General features: G+C 38.7%; 2 protein-coding genes, 1 long non-coding RNA gene and 1 other non-coding gene across 7 annotated transcripts in view; 2 read left to right on the forward strand and 2 right to left on the reverse strand.

Annotated features, from left to right (window-relative positions):
• The first annotated feature begins 714 nt into the window (after positions 1-714).
• Positions 715-9,221, forward strand: LOC143740090 (uncharacterized). Of its 3 annotated transcripts, XM_077232171.1 has the most exons (5): positions 778-1,017; positions 7,363-7,434; positions 7,585-7,868; positions 8,202-8,407; positions 8,444-9,107. In XM_077232171.1, the coding sequence occupies exons 1-5, from the start codon at positions 915-917 to the stop codon at positions 8,901-8,903; spliced, it is 1,125 nt and encodes a 374-aa protein (XP_077088286.1). In that variant the 5' UTR covers positions 778-914; the 3' UTR covers positions 8,904-9,107. The 3 variants fall into 3 exon arrangements, with proteins under 3 accessions (XP_077088284.1, XP_077088283.1, XP_077088286.1); XM_077232169.1 differs by having other exon boundaries at positions 715-1,017; positions 7,588-7,868; positions 8,202-9,107; XM_077232168.1 differs by having other exon boundaries at positions 716-1,017; positions 8,202-9,221.
• Positions 9,222-11,379: 2,158 nt separating this feature from the next.
• trnar-ucg (transfer RNA arginine (anticodon UCG)) lies at positions 11,380-11,452 on the forward strand. The gene has a single exon. It is a non-coding gene; the product is annotated as a tRNA-Arg (tRNA).
• A 663-nt stretch (positions 11,453-12,115) lies between these two features.
• Positions 12,116-19,385, reverse strand: part of mrpl58 (mitochondrial ribosomal protein L58) — a 7,881-nt gene continuing 611 nt past the window's right edge. The window contains exons 3-6 of the mRNA XM_077232172.1: positions 17,321-17,380; positions 16,658-16,740; positions 16,407-16,576; positions 12,116-12,260 (exon numbers count right to left, since the gene is read on the reverse strand). Coding sequence (XP_077088287.1) covers positions 12,176-12,260; positions 16,407-16,576; positions 16,658-16,740; positions 17,321-17,380 — 398 coding nt within the window. The 3' untranslated portion in view covers positions 12,116-12,175. The remainder of the gene's footprint in view (positions 12,261-16,406; positions 16,577-16,657; positions 16,741-17,320; positions 17,381-19,385) is intronic.
• Positions 14,622-15,079, reverse strand: LOC143740092 (uncharacterized). 2 transcript variants are annotated; one of them, XR_013204737.1, is made up of 3 exons: positions 14,999-15,079; positions 14,921-14,968; positions 14,622-14,702 (listed from the first exon to the last, which is right to left on the reverse strand). It is a non-coding gene; the product is annotated as an uncharacterized LOC143740092 (long non-coding RNA). The 2 variants fall into 2 exon arrangements; XR_013204738.1 differs by having other exon boundaries at positions 14,623-14,686; positions 14,889-14,968.

Raw genomic sequence — 19,385 nt, forward strand, 5'->3', positions numbered from 1 at the left:
AAGTTTTTGACAGATTCCTATAAAATTTGTGTTTTCTGTTTATTATGACAGGTGGTCTAATAAATGTGTAAAGCACTGTGGATATAAAGTACAGCGCTACAGGTCCAAGTTTTCCCTCATTACTGACACCATTAGTCCACAGCGCCACCTGGAGGCAGTTCTTGCATTACTGCACCAAATAAACAACAAAATATGTCATATCATCCTATACAAAATGAATACAAAAATATACAGCAGGGGCTCTAAAGTCTAATTTCACTTTGAGAATATGGAAGTATAGCCTACATGCAGGACTACTTTAAACCTGGAAGTAACAATGCTTTTGATTAATATTAAAGTTCTGATTCTTAACCTTTTAGGAGTAAAATAAACAACCAATACTCCCTGCAAACTAATGTGACCATTTAAGATGTATCTGTATGGCCGACTGACTGAACAGTAAACATTAACCGAGAAATGCGTGTTTGGTTAGAGACGAGGATACATAATTTTGGTGACATAATCGCAAAAAATATATAATTTTCTATAAATACCCACGTTTTGTACAAGCCCTCCGACTGAGTACAAAGTAAAGATGTTACACCAATGAATGATCTCACAGGTCTAAGAGCGCGTATCTTTAGTGTGTTCGTGTCTGCGATGTGCGTCTGCAGAGACTGCGCGTGTGTGTGACGCAGGCGGCCAGCAGCCAATGGCGCGAGACACATGCGCAGCAGAGTTGCGCAGTTACATGTGGAGGAGCGCAGCCATTACACTTGATCTGAAATCTTTATAAACAGTCGCTCGGATTGCACTGGCCAAATCATTTCTCTACAACTTCCGTCATAGTGTACTGGAAGTTGCTCAACATGTGAGCGGGATTTGACTGCTCTGAGCTCAGGAGAGTTGTGAAACTTCAGGAGGTTTATCCGGGAATGATGATGGAGTCTCCGCTCGGGAATGATGACCTCACGCCTGCGGGCTCGAGATCTGCGCGCGCATCCTCTCAGCGCGAGCCCGCCGCGCCGCTTCTGCTCTGTGAGTTCGAGAGTTAGTGAATCTGGCGGTATTCTTCAGTAAAGTTGGCTACTGTCTGCTCAATATAGAGACTTTATTAGACTAGAACTAATTAATTTATTCATAGAGAGGTGTTATATAAGCATAACATAAATATTTCGAGATTGACTTACCAAAATCTCTGAGGTTAATAATAGTATATACCTCAGCACAAGCCAGTGTGCTTTGAGCTATATTCATGTGTCCTGTGAAGAACAAACTGCACTACCCAAAATCCTTAAGAGAGTTCTACCAATCAGAGACTACCTTGGAAACAAGAAATTTGCCAGAAAAGCTCATGGCAAACTATGTAGTCAATTTAATTTAATTAAATTCACATTTATTTGTATAGCACTTTTCACAATACTGTTTCAAAGCAGCTTTACAGAAAATGTCTACATTACAATTTTGAGTGATCTGTAATCAATGAAGTGAATCAATCAAAACTAAATTCATCTATCTGGACAATAACTTTATTCCGGAACTGCTGTAAAGCCAAAACCACCTCTGTTACTTACTTTAATGTCCTATTATCACTTTAAAGCTGCTTTGAAACAATCTGTATTGTTAAAAGAACTATATAAATTAAGGTGACTTGACTTGTAATGAAGTCGGTTTCCCTACACTATCGAACAACTTATATATGCATAAATTTACTGATTTTAATCACTCATTTTATATTGTGTTTTCTTATTTGGTGGCATTGTTTGCAATGCTTCATGAATGAGTAGCTAACAGACCTTATGCACTGACTTTTCCCGTGTGTAAGTGCTATAATCGAGAGTTTCTACCAACCCAGAAAACATGAAAAGTGAAACCCAGTAACTCTGTTCTGGTGAGTCTTTCTCTGCAAGCATGACAAAGAAGAACAGATTTCTCTACTTCTGACGTATGAAGAGGATCTTCTTATAATATTACCGGCCCTTAATCTGCAAGTTTATAATATTACCGGCCCTTAATCTGCACGTTTATAATATTACTGGCCCTTAATCTGCACGTTTATAATATTACTGGCCCTTAATCTGCAAGTTTATAATATTACCGGCTCTTAATCTGCAAGTTTATAATATTACCGGCTCTTAATCTGCACGTTTATAATATTACCGGCCCTTAATCTGCACGTTTATAATATTACCGGCCCTTACTCTGCACGTTTATAATATTACCGGCCCTTAATCTGCACGTTTATAATATTACCGGCCCTTAATCTGCAAGTTTATAATATTACCGGCTCTTAATCTGCAAGTTTATAATATTACCGGCTCTTAATCTGCAAGTTTATAATATTACCGGCTCTTAATCTGCACGTTTATAATATTACCGGCTCTTAATCTGCACGTTTATAATATTACCGGCTCTTAATCTGCACGTTTATAATATTACCGGCTCTTAATCTGCAAGTTTATAATATTACCGGCCCTTAATCTGCACGTTTATAATATTACCGGCTCTTAATCTGCACGTTTATAATATTACCGGCCCTTAATCTGCACGTTTATAATATTACCGGCTCTTAATCTGCACGTTTATAATATTACCGGCCCTTAATCTGCACGTTTATAATATTACCGGCTCTTAATCTGCACGTTTATAATATTACCGGCCCTTAATCTGCAAGTTTATAATATTACCGGCTCTTAATCTGCAAGTTTATAATATTACCGGCCCTTAATCTGCAAGTTTATAATATTACCGGCTCTTAATCTGCAAGTTTATAATATTACCGGCTCTTAATCTGCAAGTTTATAATATTACCGGCCCTTAATCTGCAAGTTTATAATATTACCGGCTCTTAATCTGCAAGTTTATAATATTACCGGCCCTTAATCTGCAAGTTTATAATATTACCGGCTCTTAATCTGCAAGTTTATAATATTACCGGCCCTTAATCTGCAAGTTTATAATATTACCGGCTCTTAATCTGCACGTTTATAATATTACCGGCCCTTAATCTGCAAATTTATAATATTACCGGCTCTTAATCTGCAAGTTTATAATATTACCGGCTCTTAATCTGCACGTTTATAATATTACCGGCCCTTAATCTGCAAATTTATAATATTACCGGCTCTTAATCTGCACGTTTATAATATTACCGGCTCTTAATCTGCAAGTTTATAATATTACCGGCCCTTAATCTGCAAGTTTATAATATTACCGGCTCTTAATCTGCAAGTTTATAATATTACCGGCCCTTAATCTGCACGTTTATAATATTACCGGCCCTTAATCTGCAAATTTATAATATTACCGGCTCTTAATCTGCAAGTTTATAATATTACCGGCCCTTAATCTGCAAGTTTATAATATTACCGGCTCTTAATCTGCACGTTTATAATATTACCGGCCCTTAATCTGCAAATTTATAATATTACCGGCTCTTAATCTGCACGTTTATAATATTACCGGCTCTTAATCTGCAAGTTTATAATATTACCGGCCCTTAATCTGCAAGTTTATAATATTACCGGCTCTTAATCTGCAAGTTTATAATATTACCGGCCCTTAATCTGCAAGTTTATAATATTACCGGCTCTTAATCTGCAAGTTTATAATATTACCGGCCCTTAATCTGCAAGTTTATAATATTACCGGCTCTTAATCTGCAAGTTTATAATATTACCGGCTCTTAATCTGCAAGTTTATAATATTACCGGCCCTTAATCTGCAAGTTTATAATATTACCGGCTCTTAATCTGCAAGTTTATAATATTACCGGCTCTTAATCTGCAAGTTTATAATATTACCGGCCCTTAATCTGCAAGTTTATAATATTACCGGCTCTTAATCTGATTAAGGGCAAATTTATAATATTTATAATATTACCGGCTCTTAATCTGCACGTTTATAATATTACCGTCCCTTAATCTGCAAATTTATAATATTACCGGCTCTTAATCTGCAAATTTATAATATTACCGGCTCTTAATCTGCAAATTTATAATATTACCGGCTCTTAATCTGCAAATTTATAATATTACCGGCTCTTAATCTGCAAATTTATAATATTACCGGCCCTTAATCTGCACGTTTATAATATTACCGGCTCTTAATCTGCAAGTTTATAATATTACCGGCTCTTAATCTGCACGTTTATAATATTACCGGCTCTTAATCTGCAAGTTTATAATATTACCGGCTCTTAATCTGCAAGTTTATAATATTACCGGCTCTTAATCTGCACGTTTATAATATTACCGGCCCTTAATCTGCAAGTTTATAATATTACCGGCTCTTAATCTGCACGTTTATAATATTACCGGCTCTTAATCTGCAAGTTTATAATATAACCGGCTCTTAATCTGCACGTGTATAATATTACCAGCCCTTAATCTGCACGTTTATAATATTACCTGCCCGTAATCTGCACGTGTATAATATTACCAGCCCTTAATCTGCACGTGTATAATATTACCAGCCCTTAATCTGCACGTTTATAATATTACCAGCCCGTAATCTGCACGTTTATAATATTACCAGCCCTTAATCTGCACGTGTATAATATTACCAGCCCTTAATCTGCACGTTTATAATATTACCTGCCCGTAATCTGCACGTGTATAATATTACCAGCCCTTAATCTGCACGTGTATAATATTACCAGCCCTTAATCTGCACGTTTATAATATTACCAGCCCGTAATCTGCACGTTTATAATATTACCAGCCCTTAATCTGCACGTGTATAATATTACCAGCCCTTAATCTGCACGTTTATAATATTACCAGCCCTTAATCTGCACGTTTATAATATTACCAGCCCTTAATCTGCACGTTTATAATATTACCGGCTCTTAATCTGCACGTGTATAATATTACCGGCTCTTAATCTGCACGTTTATAATATTACCGGCTCTTAATCTGCACGTGTATAATATTACCGGCTCTTAATCTGCACGTGTATAATATTACCGGCTCTTAATCTGCACGTTTATAATATTACCGGCTCTTAATCTGCACGTTTATAATATTACCAGCCCTTAATCTGCACGTTTATAATATTACCAGCCCTTAATCTGCACGTGTATAATATTACCGGCCCTTAATCTCCACGTTTATAATATTACCGGCCCTTAATCTGCACGTTTATAATATTACCGGCCCTTAATCTGCACGTTTATAATATTACCGGCTCTTAATCTGCAAGTTTATAATATTACCGGCCCTTAATCTGCAAATTTATAATATTACCGGCCCTTAATCTGCACGTTTATAATATTACCGGCTCTTAATCTGCACGTTTATAATATTACCGGCCCTTAATCTGCACGTTTATAATATTACCGGCCCTTAATCTGCAAGTTTATAATATTACCGGCTCTTAATCTGCACGTTTATAATATTACCGGCTCTTAATCTGCAAGTTTATAATATTACCGGCTCTTAATCTGCAAATTTATAATATTACCGGCCCTTAATCTGCAGGTTTATAATATTACCGTCCCTTAATCTGCACGTTTATAATATTACTGGCCCTTAATCTGCACGTTTATAATATTACCGGCCCTTAATCTGCACGTTTATAATATTACCGGCCCTTAATCTGCAAGTTTATAATATTACCGGCTCTTAATCTGCACGTTTATAATATTACCGGCTCTTAATCTGCAAGTTTATAATATAACCGGCTCTTAATCTGCACGTTTATAATATTACCGGCTCTTAATCTGCACGTTTATAATATTACCAGACCTTAATCTGCACGTTTATAATATTACCGGCTCTTAATCTGCACGTTTATAATATTACCAGCCCTTAATCTGCACGTTTATAATATTACCGGCTCTTAATCTGCACGTGTATAATATTACCGGCTCTTAATCTGCACGTTTATAATATTACCGGCTCTTAATCTGCACGTGTATAATATTACCGGCTCTTAATCTGCACGTTTATAATATTACCAGCCCTTAATCTGCACGTTTATAATATTACCGGCTCTTAATCTGCACGTTTATAATATTACCAGCCCTTAATCTGCACGTTTATAATATTACCGGCTCTTAATCTGCACGTTTATAATATTACCGGCTCTTAATCTGCACGTTTATAATATTACCAGCCCTTAATCTGCACGTTTATAATATTACCGGCTCTTAATCTGCACGTGTATAATATTACCGGCTCTTAATCTGCACGTTTATAATATTACCGGCTCTTAATCTGCACGTGTATAATATTACCGGCTCTTAATCTGCACGTTTATAATATTACCGGCTCTTAATCTGCACGTTTATAATATTACCAGCCCTTAATCTGCACGTTTATAATATTACCAGCCCTTAATCTGCACGTGTATAATATTACCAGCCCTTAATCTGCACGTTTATAATATTACCAGCCCTTAATCTGCACGTGTATAATATTACCGGCCCTTAATCTGCACGTTTATAATATTACCAGCCCTTAATCTGCACGTGTATAATATTACCGGCCCTTAATCTCCACGTTTATAATATTACCGGCCCTTAATCTGCACGTTTATAATAATACCGGCCCTTAATCTGCACGTTTATAATATTACCGGCCCTTAATCTGCACGTTTATAATATTACCGGCCCTTAATCTGCACGTTTATAATATTACCGGCCCTTAATCTGCACGTTTACACCCACGGCGTCGACATTTGGTTTCTCTAGCGGCAACAGAGACCAGTTCTAACGCACCGGCAGAAGATCCAGCAAAGCCTGAAACTGTTCGGTCGTTGAGCACAGACGAGCACTGAACACTATTGACCAGAACATGTCACCGCTGTCTTATAAACACCTCAGGAACTGTGGACACTTGTGTAGAAGTTCAACATGATGATGAGATGATCAGTGTAACTCCACAACAACTACATAAATGTCTCCACTAACATTCAGAAACTCTTCCTGAGTCTCTCCGTAAGGCTGCACTCGCTACTGGTTATTCTGGGATTCTGGATGAGTGAGATTGGCCTGTTTTGTTATTGCCGGAGTTTCTGAAACTCGTATAAAGACTCCGCCCTCTTCTGAAAGGAGGCGGAGCTGCAGCTCATTTGCATTTAAAGCAACACACAAAAACGGCGCGTTTCTGTTCACACCCAAAAAGGGCAAATTTGACAAGCTATAATAAATGATCTGGTATTTTGAGCTGATATTTCACAGACACATTCTGGAGACACCATAGATATATATTACATCTTGTAAAAAGGGGCATAATTTGTCACCTTTAAACAAACAAGTGCTATGATATTTTGATTCTCGATCTCAGAACTGTTTGTTTCTGATAGAACTGTTCGATTAATCATGTTTCCTCATGTTTACACATTGATATTTCACGTTCTTCATTGTGTTTGTGGTCACAGATCCCATCAGTGTTAACAATGCTTTATCATCGTCAGCAATTTTTAACAACAAAGACAACAAAGTCTCACACGGTCAGTATGTTATGAAACATTTACATCATATTTCATGAAGTGTTGTGCAGCCATAGTATTTGTAAATGAACTAGATAATGTGCTGATTTTGATGTTTACATAAAAAGTGAAATGATTTGATTTGACATTGTATTGCCTTCTCTAAACCAGCAGGTGTTGGCGGGATTGAGGCGGTTTCCACCTCGTCTGAGTTTAACCACGGTGCCATTGTGCTCCTGATCGAGGCGATGCAGAGGTGCTGGGACGTTTACAGCGCCAGAGAGCGGTCGCTGCTCTTCCAGAGCGTCCAGAAAGAGCTGGAAGGTCACGGTCACTCCTTACCTGTCGAGAAGATTCGCAGGAAATGGAATAACCTCATCGTGACGTACAAGAGAGTTAAAGATCGCAGCTTGCTGTGTGTAGGCCAAACCAAGACCTCGTGGGAGTACTTCGAAGTAAGAGATTAATAATAATGCATTTTCATTTCATTAAGCTTCCAGCATGTTTTTATCACATGACTGCTCCAGGAATTCCCTATATTCTCAATTCAAGAAATCATATTATTGTAAGAGTCTCAAATACAGTCCTTTTTAGAAACCGTAATGGCCTGAAATACTTGAATAACCATAAATACCTGAAGAATAAAATGTAAATGTTGAGTACAGTAGTTTACCCTTAGAACAACACCGTTTGATCATGATCATGATCATAAAAACAGTGTGATGGTGGTATCACAGTGTGACTCAATGATCTTTACTGTTCTGTTCTGTTCTGTTTGTTAATCACAGATGATGGATAACATATTAGGAAAGACTAATATTGTTCAGCGAGGCCCTGCTTCAGCCACTCTTGTTGGATTCGCAACTACAGCCAAAGCAGCTGTAAAATCCGAGGATCCTCCATCCAGCAGTGTTCCTGCGGCGGCTCCTCGTCTGCTTCCCACCGGGATCATGCCAACCTCTTCCCCGATCCCGACCTCTTCCCCGATCCCGACCTCTTCCCCGATCCCGACCTCTTCCCAGATCCCGACCTCTTCCCAGATCCCGGCGCTGGTGCCGGTGCGGTGCGAGGTCAGCACTGACTCCGCTCTGCCGAAGCCGATGATCCGCCCGGCTCCGAGACGCTCAAGGCTCCGGCAGCTCCGGCTTGGCTCCGCTCAGCAGCACGGGATCGGCTTGGCTCCGGCTCAGCTCCGGCTCGACTCCGCTCAGCAGCACGGGATCGGCTTGGCTCCGGCTCAGCTCCGCCTGGGCTCCGGGCCGGCCGAGGAACGCACCGAACTCCTGCGCTGCTTCCTCCGCGGTCAGGAGGAGCGCGCGCGTTCAGACGAGCAGCATCAGCGCAGGACAGATGCGCGGGAGCGGCGCAGGGAGAGATCCGCGCGGGCCGAGGCCGATGCTATGACCAGGATGGCCACTGCGCTCGAGCTCATCTCCTCCAAGCAGGACACCATCATCGCTCTGCTGCAGAGGCTGGCCGATAAACACTGACACTTTCCCGTTTCTCTTCTGATAATATTGCTTCTGGAGCTGAATAGTGTATCAACTGTATCCTGTTGTTTATAGTATATTAAAGTAATTGGTTTGGGATCCTTGTTACTGTTAAAAGCTTGAAAGAAACAAACAAACATATGGACTCTTTAACATTATCAATATATACAGTGCCAATAAAAAGTATGTTTTATTGTTTTACAATATTGTTCCACAGAGGGTCTTTATTTTTGACATCTGTTGACATTGACATTTTTGACAAAAGTTCAGTCACAAAAATGATTACACTTGTAAATTAAAGGGGACATATCATGAAAATCTGACTTTTTCCGTGTTTAAGTCGATCAGATGAATCAATGTAACTCCACAACATCTACATAAATGTCTCCACTAACAATTAGAAACGTCCAGGTGGTCCAAAAGTGAAACTCTTCCTGAGTCTCTCCGTAAGGCTGCACTCGCTACTGGTTATTCTGGGATTCTGGATGAGTGAGATTGGCCTGTTTTGTTATTGCTGGAGTTTCTGAAGCTCGTGTAAAGACTCCGCCCTCTTCTGAACGGAGGCGGAGCTGCAGCTCATTTGCATTTAAAGGGACACACAAAAACGGCGTTTTTGCTCACACCCAAAAAGTGGTGAAGTGGCAAATTTGACTAGCTATAATAAATTATCAGGGTGTATTTTGAGCTGAAATGTATTACTTTAAACGGCTTAAGGATCGGTCTCGTTTGAGATAAGCAAATTCTGCGCAGAACCGATGAGAAACCAATTAGAAATGTGTCTTGACTGAGTGTGGTCCAACTTCTGATGTCAAGGTGACGCAGTTAGGATCATATTCAGGACAGGTCGCTTGAAAATCTCAAGCTAAAGCAGGTTACATTTCTGGATCTGATCCACTAGAAGCGACTCCACTGGCTGCTAACTTTCTTCAGCTTTCACTCTGAGGCGTTTGGCATCTCAAACGAGCCTATTATTAGAGTAAAAACAAAACTTTATTACTTTATTAGGGTCATTCCAGAGTTGGAGGACAGTTTAGGCAATTTTTTTTCTTCTTCTGCCAGGATAAATATGTTTCCGTAACAGGGTTGCACATATGTTGTGGGACATAACTTTATTGCAACATTTCTATTATTTGAAATATTTCTATCATTTAAAAAAAGTTTTAACAATTTAAAGAGGCATATATAAACAAAATCATACAAAAAAAGGGATATATAAAAATTGTTTTAACAGTTGTATTTAACATTCAATTTGGTCATCTAGAAGGTGGGACAAGAGAAAAATGGCACTTAAAGGGAAAGTTCACCCAAAAATGAAAACTCTGTCTGTAATTACTCTCCCTCATGTTGTTCCAACCCCGTAAGACCTTCGTTCATCTTCGGGACACAAATTAAGATATTTTTTGATGAAATCTGAGAGCTGGATCACTCCTCCATAGGCTTCTTAAGGGATTGACACTTGCCAGCCACGAAAAGTTATTAAAGACATCGTTAAAATAGTCCAAGTGACTGCAGTGGCTCAATCCTAAGTTTATCAAACGACAAGAATACTTTTTTGCGCAGAAAAAACTAAAATAACGACTTTATTTCAACTATTCATTTCCTTCTCTGTGGGCCTTGAGTCAGTTCACTAGTGTAATAGCGCAGCGCTTCTGTGTTGTACGTCACACACATGACCAGCGTCGGCCAATAGTGAGCCTACGTGTGACGTAGCTCTACGCTATCACACTATGCTAACTGACTCGAGGCCCACAGAGAAGGAAATGAATAGTTGAAATAAAGTCTTTATTTTTCTTTGTTTCTGCACACATAAAGTATTCTCGTCACTTGATAAACTTAAGATTGAGCCACTGCAGTCACTTGGACTATTTTAACGATGTCTTTAGTAACGTTTCGTGGCTGGCAAGTGTCAATCCCTTAAGAAGCCTATGGAGGAGTGATCCAGCTCTCAGATTTCATCAAAAGTATATTAATTCCTGTTCCGAAGATGAACGAAGGTCTTACGGGGTTGGAACAACATGAGGGTGAGTAAATACTGACAGAATTTTAATTTTTGGGTGAACTATCCCTTTAAGTGGGTACTAGAGACTTTTTTTATTTTCAATAATATTTTTGAAAAAACAAAATCTTCAAGTCTATTTATATTTAGTCTCAGGACAAGTGTTTTTTACACAGTGACTGCATTTTTTGTATATTGTACATATATTATTAGAAATTTCATTGGTGGGACATGAAATGTCCTCCAATTCTAGAATGAGCCATTAACGTTACTTCAAAAGTTTAATTGGTAGCTTTCTAACTAATTGATATCATCACATGGTACAAAAAATACACAAGTTCGCTAAATGCTCGTTGGTAAGTGTAGCACTATTTAACATGCTCAACTTTCAAAAATTTACGTCACGTTTTAAAATATCTTAAACGGTTAACCGTAATCAGTTAGATTAAAATCTTGTAGTGTTGACGGGTTTTATACGACGACCGCGTGGCCTAATGGATAAGGCGTCTGACTTCGGATCAGAAGATTGAGGGTTCGAGTCCCTTCGTGGTCGGATTTTTAAATTTGATTTTTTAACTTCGGTTTAGGTATAAGTAAAACATACTAATATAATTTAAATTTGAAAACCTTGATTTTGTTTTTCAAAACAAAGCATAAATTCTGATTCCGATGTGAACTGACGCTGAACGTCAGTGACTGTATGCATGAGTATTAGCAAAGATATCCTTCATTCGATACTAACAGCAGAGTGGCGCAGCGGAAGCGTGCTGGGCCCATAACCCAGAGGTCGATGGATCGAAACCATCCTCTGCTAGGATCATTTTACTTAACCACCAAAACTGCTAATCTATCTGAGACAATGTGTCATGTTGAAATTTAGTATTTGACAAATAATATTTTTAGTTCTTTATATTTTATTCCATTTTAAGTTTCATACACATTTAAAGATGGCAATCGAACATGGATGAGTAATGGGGTTTTTCTAGTGTCATGCAAATACCTTGAACTCTAAACAAAACAGTCTAGCCCTCTATTAACAGTCAAAGCACACGAATAGTATAAACCAGCTCTTTGCTTTAACACAGGTTTAAAGTTGATCAAATCTCACTTCAAATCTTTGATCTCACTTCAAATCTTTAAATAAAGTAATCTGACATATAATTAAGTATATGCTATGCATTACATACAGCAAAAAGGTCACCACTTTACAGTGTGATATTTTGTGATTTTTTTAATAAAAATTTGAATACAGAACAAATGTAATAATATTTTGGGTTCAGTCAGAGTCGACTCGTCGTCCTTGCTTTGTTGCAGCATGTATCTTCTTCTGTTTGAGTCTTTCCAAATTTCTTTTATCTAATCTGGAAAAAACAACAAAAATATTATTGTTACAATGTTGCATTAGTCCTTCTCTGAAGGACACATTTGTGCTTCATGCGCGGTAACCTGTGATCTCTGTAACCTGTGATTCTGTAATCTGTGATTCTGTAACCTGTGATCTCTGTAATCTGTGATCTCTGTAATCTGTGATCTCTGTAACCTGTGATCTCTGTAACCTGTGATCTCTGTAATCTGTGATCTCTGTAATCTGTGATCTCTGTAATCTGTGATCTCTGTAATCTGTGATCTCTGTAACCTGTGATCTCTGTAACCTGTGATAGCTGTAACCTGTGATCTCTGTAATCTGTGATCTCTGTAACCTGTGATCTCTGTAATCTGTGATCTCTGTAACCTGTGATTCTGTAACCTGTGATTCTGTCATCTGTGATCGCTGTAGCCTGTGATCGCTGTAACCTGTGATCTCTGTAACCTGTGATTCTGTAACCTGTGATCGCTGTAATCTGTGATCTCTGTAATCTGTGATCTCTGTAACCTGTGATCGCTGTAATCTGTGATCTCTGTAACCTGTGATTCTGTAATCTGTGATCGCTGTAATCTGTGATCGCTGTAACCTGTGATCGCTGTAACCTGTGATCGCTGTAATCTGTGATCGCTGTAACCTGTGATCGCTGTAACCTGTGATCGCTGTAATCTGTGATAGCTGTAACCTGTGATCTCTGTAACCTGTGATCGCTGTAATCTGTGATCGCTGTAACCTGTGATCTCTGTAACCTGTGATCTCTGTAACCTGTGACCTCTGTAACCTGTGACCTCTGTAACCTGTGACCTCTGTAACCTGTGATTCTGTAATTTGTGATTCTGTAACCTGTGATTCTGTAATTTGTGATTCTGTAACCTGTGATTCTGTAATTTGTGATTCTGTAACCTGTGATCGCTGTAATCTGTGATCTCTGTAATCTGTGATCTCTGTAACCTGTGATCTCTGTAACCTGTGATTCTGTAACCTGTGATCGCTGTAACCTGTGATAGCTGTAACCTGTGATCGCTGTAACCTGTGATCGCTGTAACCTGTGATCGCTGTAATCTGTGATAGCTGTAACCTGTGATCTCTGTAACCTGTGATCGCTGTAATCTGTGATCTCTGTAACCTGTGATCTCTGTAACCTGTGATCTCTGTAACCTGTGACCTCTGTAACCTGTGACCTCTGTAACCTGTGATTCTGTAATTTGTGATTCTGTAACCTGTGATCGCTGTAATCTGTGATCTCTGTAATCTGTGATCTCTGTAACCTGTGATCTCTGTAACCTGTGATTCTGTAACCTGTGATCGCTGTAACCTGTGATCGCTGTAACCTGTGATCGCTGTAATCTGTGATCTCTGTAACCTGTGATCGCTCTAATCTGTGATCGCTGTAATCTGTGTAACCTGTGATCTCTGTAACCTGTGATTCTGTAACCTGTGATCGCTGTAACCTGTGATCGATGTAACCTGTGATCGCTGTAACCTGTGATCTCTGTAACCTGTGATCTCTGTAACCTGTGATCGCTGTAATCTGTGATCGCTGTAATCTGTGATCGCTGTAATCTGTGATGTCTGTAACCTGTGATCGCTGTAACCTGTGATCGCTGTAATCTGTGATTCTGTAACCTGTGATCTCTGTAACCTGTGATCTCTGTAACCTGTGATTCTGTAACTTGTGATTCTGTAACCTGTGATCGCTGTAATCTGTGATCGCTGTAATCTGTGATCGCTGTAATCTGTGATCGCTGTAATCTGTGATCGCTGTAATCTGTGATCTCTGTAACCTGTGATCGCTGTATCCTGTGATCGCTGTAATCTGTGATCGCTGTAATCTGTGATCGCTGTAATCTGTGATCTCTGTAACCTGTGATTCTGTAACCTGTGATTCTGTAACTTGTGATTCTGTAACCTGTGATCTCTGTAACCGGTGATTCTGTAACCTGTGATTCTGTAACCTGTGATCTCTGTAACCTGTGATCTCTGTAACCTGTGATCTCTGTAACCTGTGATCTCTGTAACCGGTGATTCTGTAACCTGTGATCTCTGTAGCCTGTGATTCTGTAACCTGTGATTCTGTAACCTGTGATCGCTGTAATCTGTGATCTCTGTAACCTGTGATCTCTGTAATCTGTGATCGCTGTAATCTGTGATCTCTGTAACCTGTGATTCTGTAACCTGTGATTCTGTAACTTGTGATTCTGTAACCTGTGATCTCTGTAACCGGTGATTCTGTAACCTGTGATTCTGTAACCTGTGATCTCTGTAACCTGTGATCTCTGTAACCTGTGATCTCTGTAACCGGTGATTCTGTAACCTGTGATCTCTGTAGCCTGTGATTCTGTAACCTGTGATTCTGTAACCTGTGATCTCTGTAACCTGTGATCTCTGTAATCTGTGAGCTCTGTAACCTGTGATCTCTGTAACCTGTGATCTCTGTAACCTGTGATTCTGTAACCTGTGATTCTGTAACCTGTGATCTCTGTAACCTGTGATCTCTGTAACCTGTGATTCTGTAACCTGTGATCTCTGTAACCTGTGATTCTGTAACCTGTGATCTCTGTAACCTGTGATTCTGTAACCTGTGATCTCTGTAATCTGTGATCTCTGTAACCTGTGATTCTGTAACATGTGAGCTCTGTAATCTGTGATCTCTGTAACCTGTGAGCTCTGTAATCTGTGAGCTCTGTAACCTGTGATCTCTGTAACCTGTGATTCTGTAACCTGTGATTCTGTAACCTGTGATCTCTGTAATCTGTGATCTCTGTAACCTGTGATCTCTGTAACCTGTGATTCTGTAATCTGTGATCTCTGTAATCTGTGATCTCTGTAACCTGTGATCGCTGTAACCTGTGATCTCTGTAATCTGTGATCGCTGTAACCTGTGATCTCTGTAACCTGTGATTCTGTAACCTGTGAGCTCTGTAATCTGTGATCTCTGTAACCTGTGATTCTGTAACCTGTGAGCTCTGTAACCTGTGATTCTGTAATCTGTGATCTCTGTAACCTGTGATCGCTGTAACCTGTGATCTCTGTAACCTGTGATTCTGTAATCTGTTATCTCTGTAATCTGTGATCTCTGTAACCTGTGATCGCCGTAACCTGTGATCGCCGTAACCTGTGATCGCCGTAACCTGTGATCGCCGTAACCTGTGATCGCCGTACCTGTGATCTCTGTAACCTGTGATTCTGTAACCTGTGATTCTGTAAACTGTGAGCTCTGTAACCTGTGATTCTGTAACCTGTGATCTCTGTAATCTGTGATCTCTGTAACCTGTGATCGCTGTAACCTGTGATCTCTGTAATCTGTGATCGCTGTAACCTGTGATCGCTGTAATCTGTGATCTCTGTAACCTGTGATCGCTGTAACCTGTGATCTCTGTAATCTGTGATCTCTGTAACCTGTGATCGCTGTAATCTGTGATCTCTGTAACCTGTGATCTCTGTAACCTGTGATCGCTGTAATCTGTGATCTCTGTAACCTGTGATCTCTGTAATCTGTGATCGCTGTAACCTGTGATCTCTGTAACCTGTGATCGCTGTAATCTGTGATCTCTGTAACCTGTGATCTCTGTAATCTGTGATCGCTGTAACCTGTGATCTCTGTAACCTGTGATCTCTGTAATCTGTGATCGCTGTAACCTGTGATTCTGTAACCTGTGATCTCTGTAACCTGTGATTCTGTAATCTGTGATCTCTGTAATCTGTGATCTCTGTAACCTGTGATCGCTGTACCTGTGATCGCTGTAATCTGTGATCTCTGTAACCTGTGATCTCTGTAACCTGTGATCTCTGTAACCTGTGATCGCTGTAACCTGTGATCTCTGTAACCTGTGATCGCTGTAACCTGTGATCTCTGTAACCTGTGATTCTGTAATCTGTGATCTCTGTAATCTGTGATCTCTGTAACCTGTGATCGCTGTACCTGTGATCGCTGTAATCTGTGATCGCTGTAATCTGTGATCTCTGTAATCTGTGATCGCTGTAACCTGTGATCGCTGTAACCTGTGATCTCTGTAACCTGTGATCTCTGTAATCTGTGATCGCTGTACCTGTGATCGCTGTAATCTGTGATCTCTGTAACCTGTGATCTCTGTAACCTGTGATCTCTGTAACCTGTGATCTCTGTAACCTGTGATTCTGTAACCTGTGAGCTCTGAGAGCAAGATCCTCCACTGATGGTTCTGGCTTCTGTCGACTGGCTTCAGTGATCATCTCTGAGATCTTCTGGAGACAGTCTTCAAGGTTCCTCTGCTGGCTTCTGCTCATCTCTGAGGTCACAATTAACTCTCCTGCTTTGTTGACACGAGTTTTATTCTGTTGACACAGGTATTTCTGCCATGAGCAGTGGCATGAGATAAAAGTATGTATGTATGTTATTATACGTGCTACTCTCACCTTCAGAAGAATCTCTCTCCTAACTTCTTCTGTAATCCATTCTGCTGTCTGCACATGGAAACGCACCTCCGCTTTCGTACTGACTGCAAACAAATATTGCAGAATGTTAAGTGACAAAATGTGATTCTTAAATAAACAGCACTAGTGATTAGTGCTGGGCGGTATACCGCTTCATACAGAATACCGGTGTTTTTTTTTGTTATATTCATTTTTTCATATAGCGCAATAACGGTGTATGTCGCTTTAACAACTTAGGGAACGTGTCGTGACACTGGCGGTCTTTAGAAAAGTTTCGATGTTATTTCAATTCAATCTTTCTTGATCTTTCCTGATAAAGCAGCGTTTATGAACAAGATTTCTGACGCTCCTACAGCGCCTCTTTATAAACAGCCTTGCAAACCTGTAATAATACTAGTGTAGATTTTTTCTACAATATTCACCCATGACAGTAAAATAGTGAATTCTAAGTCAATCTACTGCAGTATTTCCTCTCTCAATCATAAATGTGGTTAACAGTCATGCTTGAAAAAAATACCATCATTTATCATGAAACTGGTATCATTTTGAAAAATACCCTGATATGGATTTTTGGTCATACCGCCCAGCACTACAAGAGATGGACAGAACACCTTCACAACGAACACTATATAAAACACAGTTTACCCTTGTTGACATGTTGACCGCCTGGTCCGCCGCTTCGACTGTATGTTATCTTCAGTTTATCTGGGGGGGAAAGACCGTTTCAGCAGATTCAGAATTCAGCCAGAAACAGTCTGATCTCAGCCAGCTATAAAAACATCATCTGATCACAGTCAGTTATAATAACATCATCTGATCTCAGTCAGTTATAATAACATCATCTGATCTCAGTCAGTTATAATAACATCATCTGATCTCAGTCAGCTATAATAACATCATCTGATCTCAGTCAGTTATAATAACATCATCTGATCTCAGTCAGTTATAATAACATCATCTGATCTCAGTCAGTTATAATAACATCATCTGATCTCAGTCAGTTATAATAACATCATCTGATCTCAGTCAGCTATAATAACATCATCTAATCTCAGTCAGTTATAATAACATCATCTGATCTCAGTCAGTTATAATAACATCATCTGATCTTATAATAACATCATCTGATCTCAGTCAGCTATAATAACATCATCTGATCTCAGTCAGCTATAATAACATCATCTGATCTCAGTCAGTTATAATAACATCATCTGATCTCAGTCAGTTATAATAACATCATCTAATCTCAGTCAGTTATAATAACATCATCTGATCTCAGTCAGTTATAATAACATCATCTGATCTTATAATAACATCATCTGATCTCAGTCAGTTATAATAACATCATCTGATCTTATAATAACATCATCTGATCTCAGTCAGTTATAATAACATCATCTGATCTTATAATAACATCATCTGATCTCAGTCAGTTATAATAACATCATCTGATCTCAGTCAGCTATAATAACATCATCTAATCTCAGTCAGTTATAATAACATCATCTGATCTCAGTCAGTTATAATAACATCATCTGATCTTATAATAACATCATCTGATCTCAGTCAGCTATAATAACATCATCTGATCTTATAATAACATCATCTGATCTCAGTCAGTTATAATAACATCATCTGATCTCAGTCAGCTATAATAACATCATCTAATCTCAGTCAGTTATAATAACATCATCTGATCTCAGTCAGTTATAATAACATCATCTGATCTTATAATAACATCATCTGATCTCAGTCAGTTATAATAACATCATCTGATCTTATAATAACATCATCTGATCTCAGTCAGTTATAATAACATCATCTGATCTCAGTCAGCTATAATAACATCATCTAATCTCAGTCAGTTATAATAACATCATCTGATCTCAGTCAGTTATAATAACATCATCTGATCTTATAATAACATCATCTGATCTCAGTCAGCTATAATAACATCATCTGATCTCAGTCAGCTATAATAACATCATCTGATCTCAGTCAGTTATAATAACATCATCTGATCTCAGTCAGTTATAATAACATCATCTAATCTCAGTCAGTTATAATAACATCATCTGATCTCAGTCAGTTATAATAACATCATCTGATCTTATAATAACATCATCTGATCTCAGTCAGTTATAATAACATCATCTGATCTTATAATAACATCATCTGATCTCAGTCAGTTATAATAACATCATCTGATCTTATAATAACATCATCTGATCTCAGTCAGTTATAATAACATCATCTGATCTCAGTCAGTTATAATAACATCATCTGATCTCAGTCAGTTATAATAACATCATCTGATCTCAGTCAGTTATAATAACATCATCTGATCTCAGTCAGTTATAATAACATCATCTGATCTTATAATAACATCATCTGATCTCAGTCAGTTATAATAACATCATCTGATCTTATAATAACATCATCTGATCTCAGTCAGTTATAATAACATCATCTGATCTTATAATAACATCATCTGATCTCAGTCAGTTATAATAACATCATCTGATCTCAGTCAGTTATAATAACATCATCTGATCTCAGTCAGTTATAATAACATCATCTGATCTCAGTCAGCTATAATAACATCATCTGATCTCAGTCAGTTATAATAACATCATCTGATCTCAGTCAGCTATAATAACATCATCTGATCTCAGTCAGCTATAATAACATCATCTGATCTCAGTCAGCT

Source organism: Siphateles boraxobius, unplaced genomic scaffold (genome assembly GCF_051911475.1).
Source record: "Siphateles boraxobius isolate OS27281-9 unplaced genomic scaffold, OSU_SipBor_1 166, whole genome shotgun sequence".
Taxonomy (NCBI): Eukaryota; Metazoa; Chordata; class Actinopteri; order Cypriniformes; family Leuciscidae; genus Siphateles; species Siphateles boraxobius.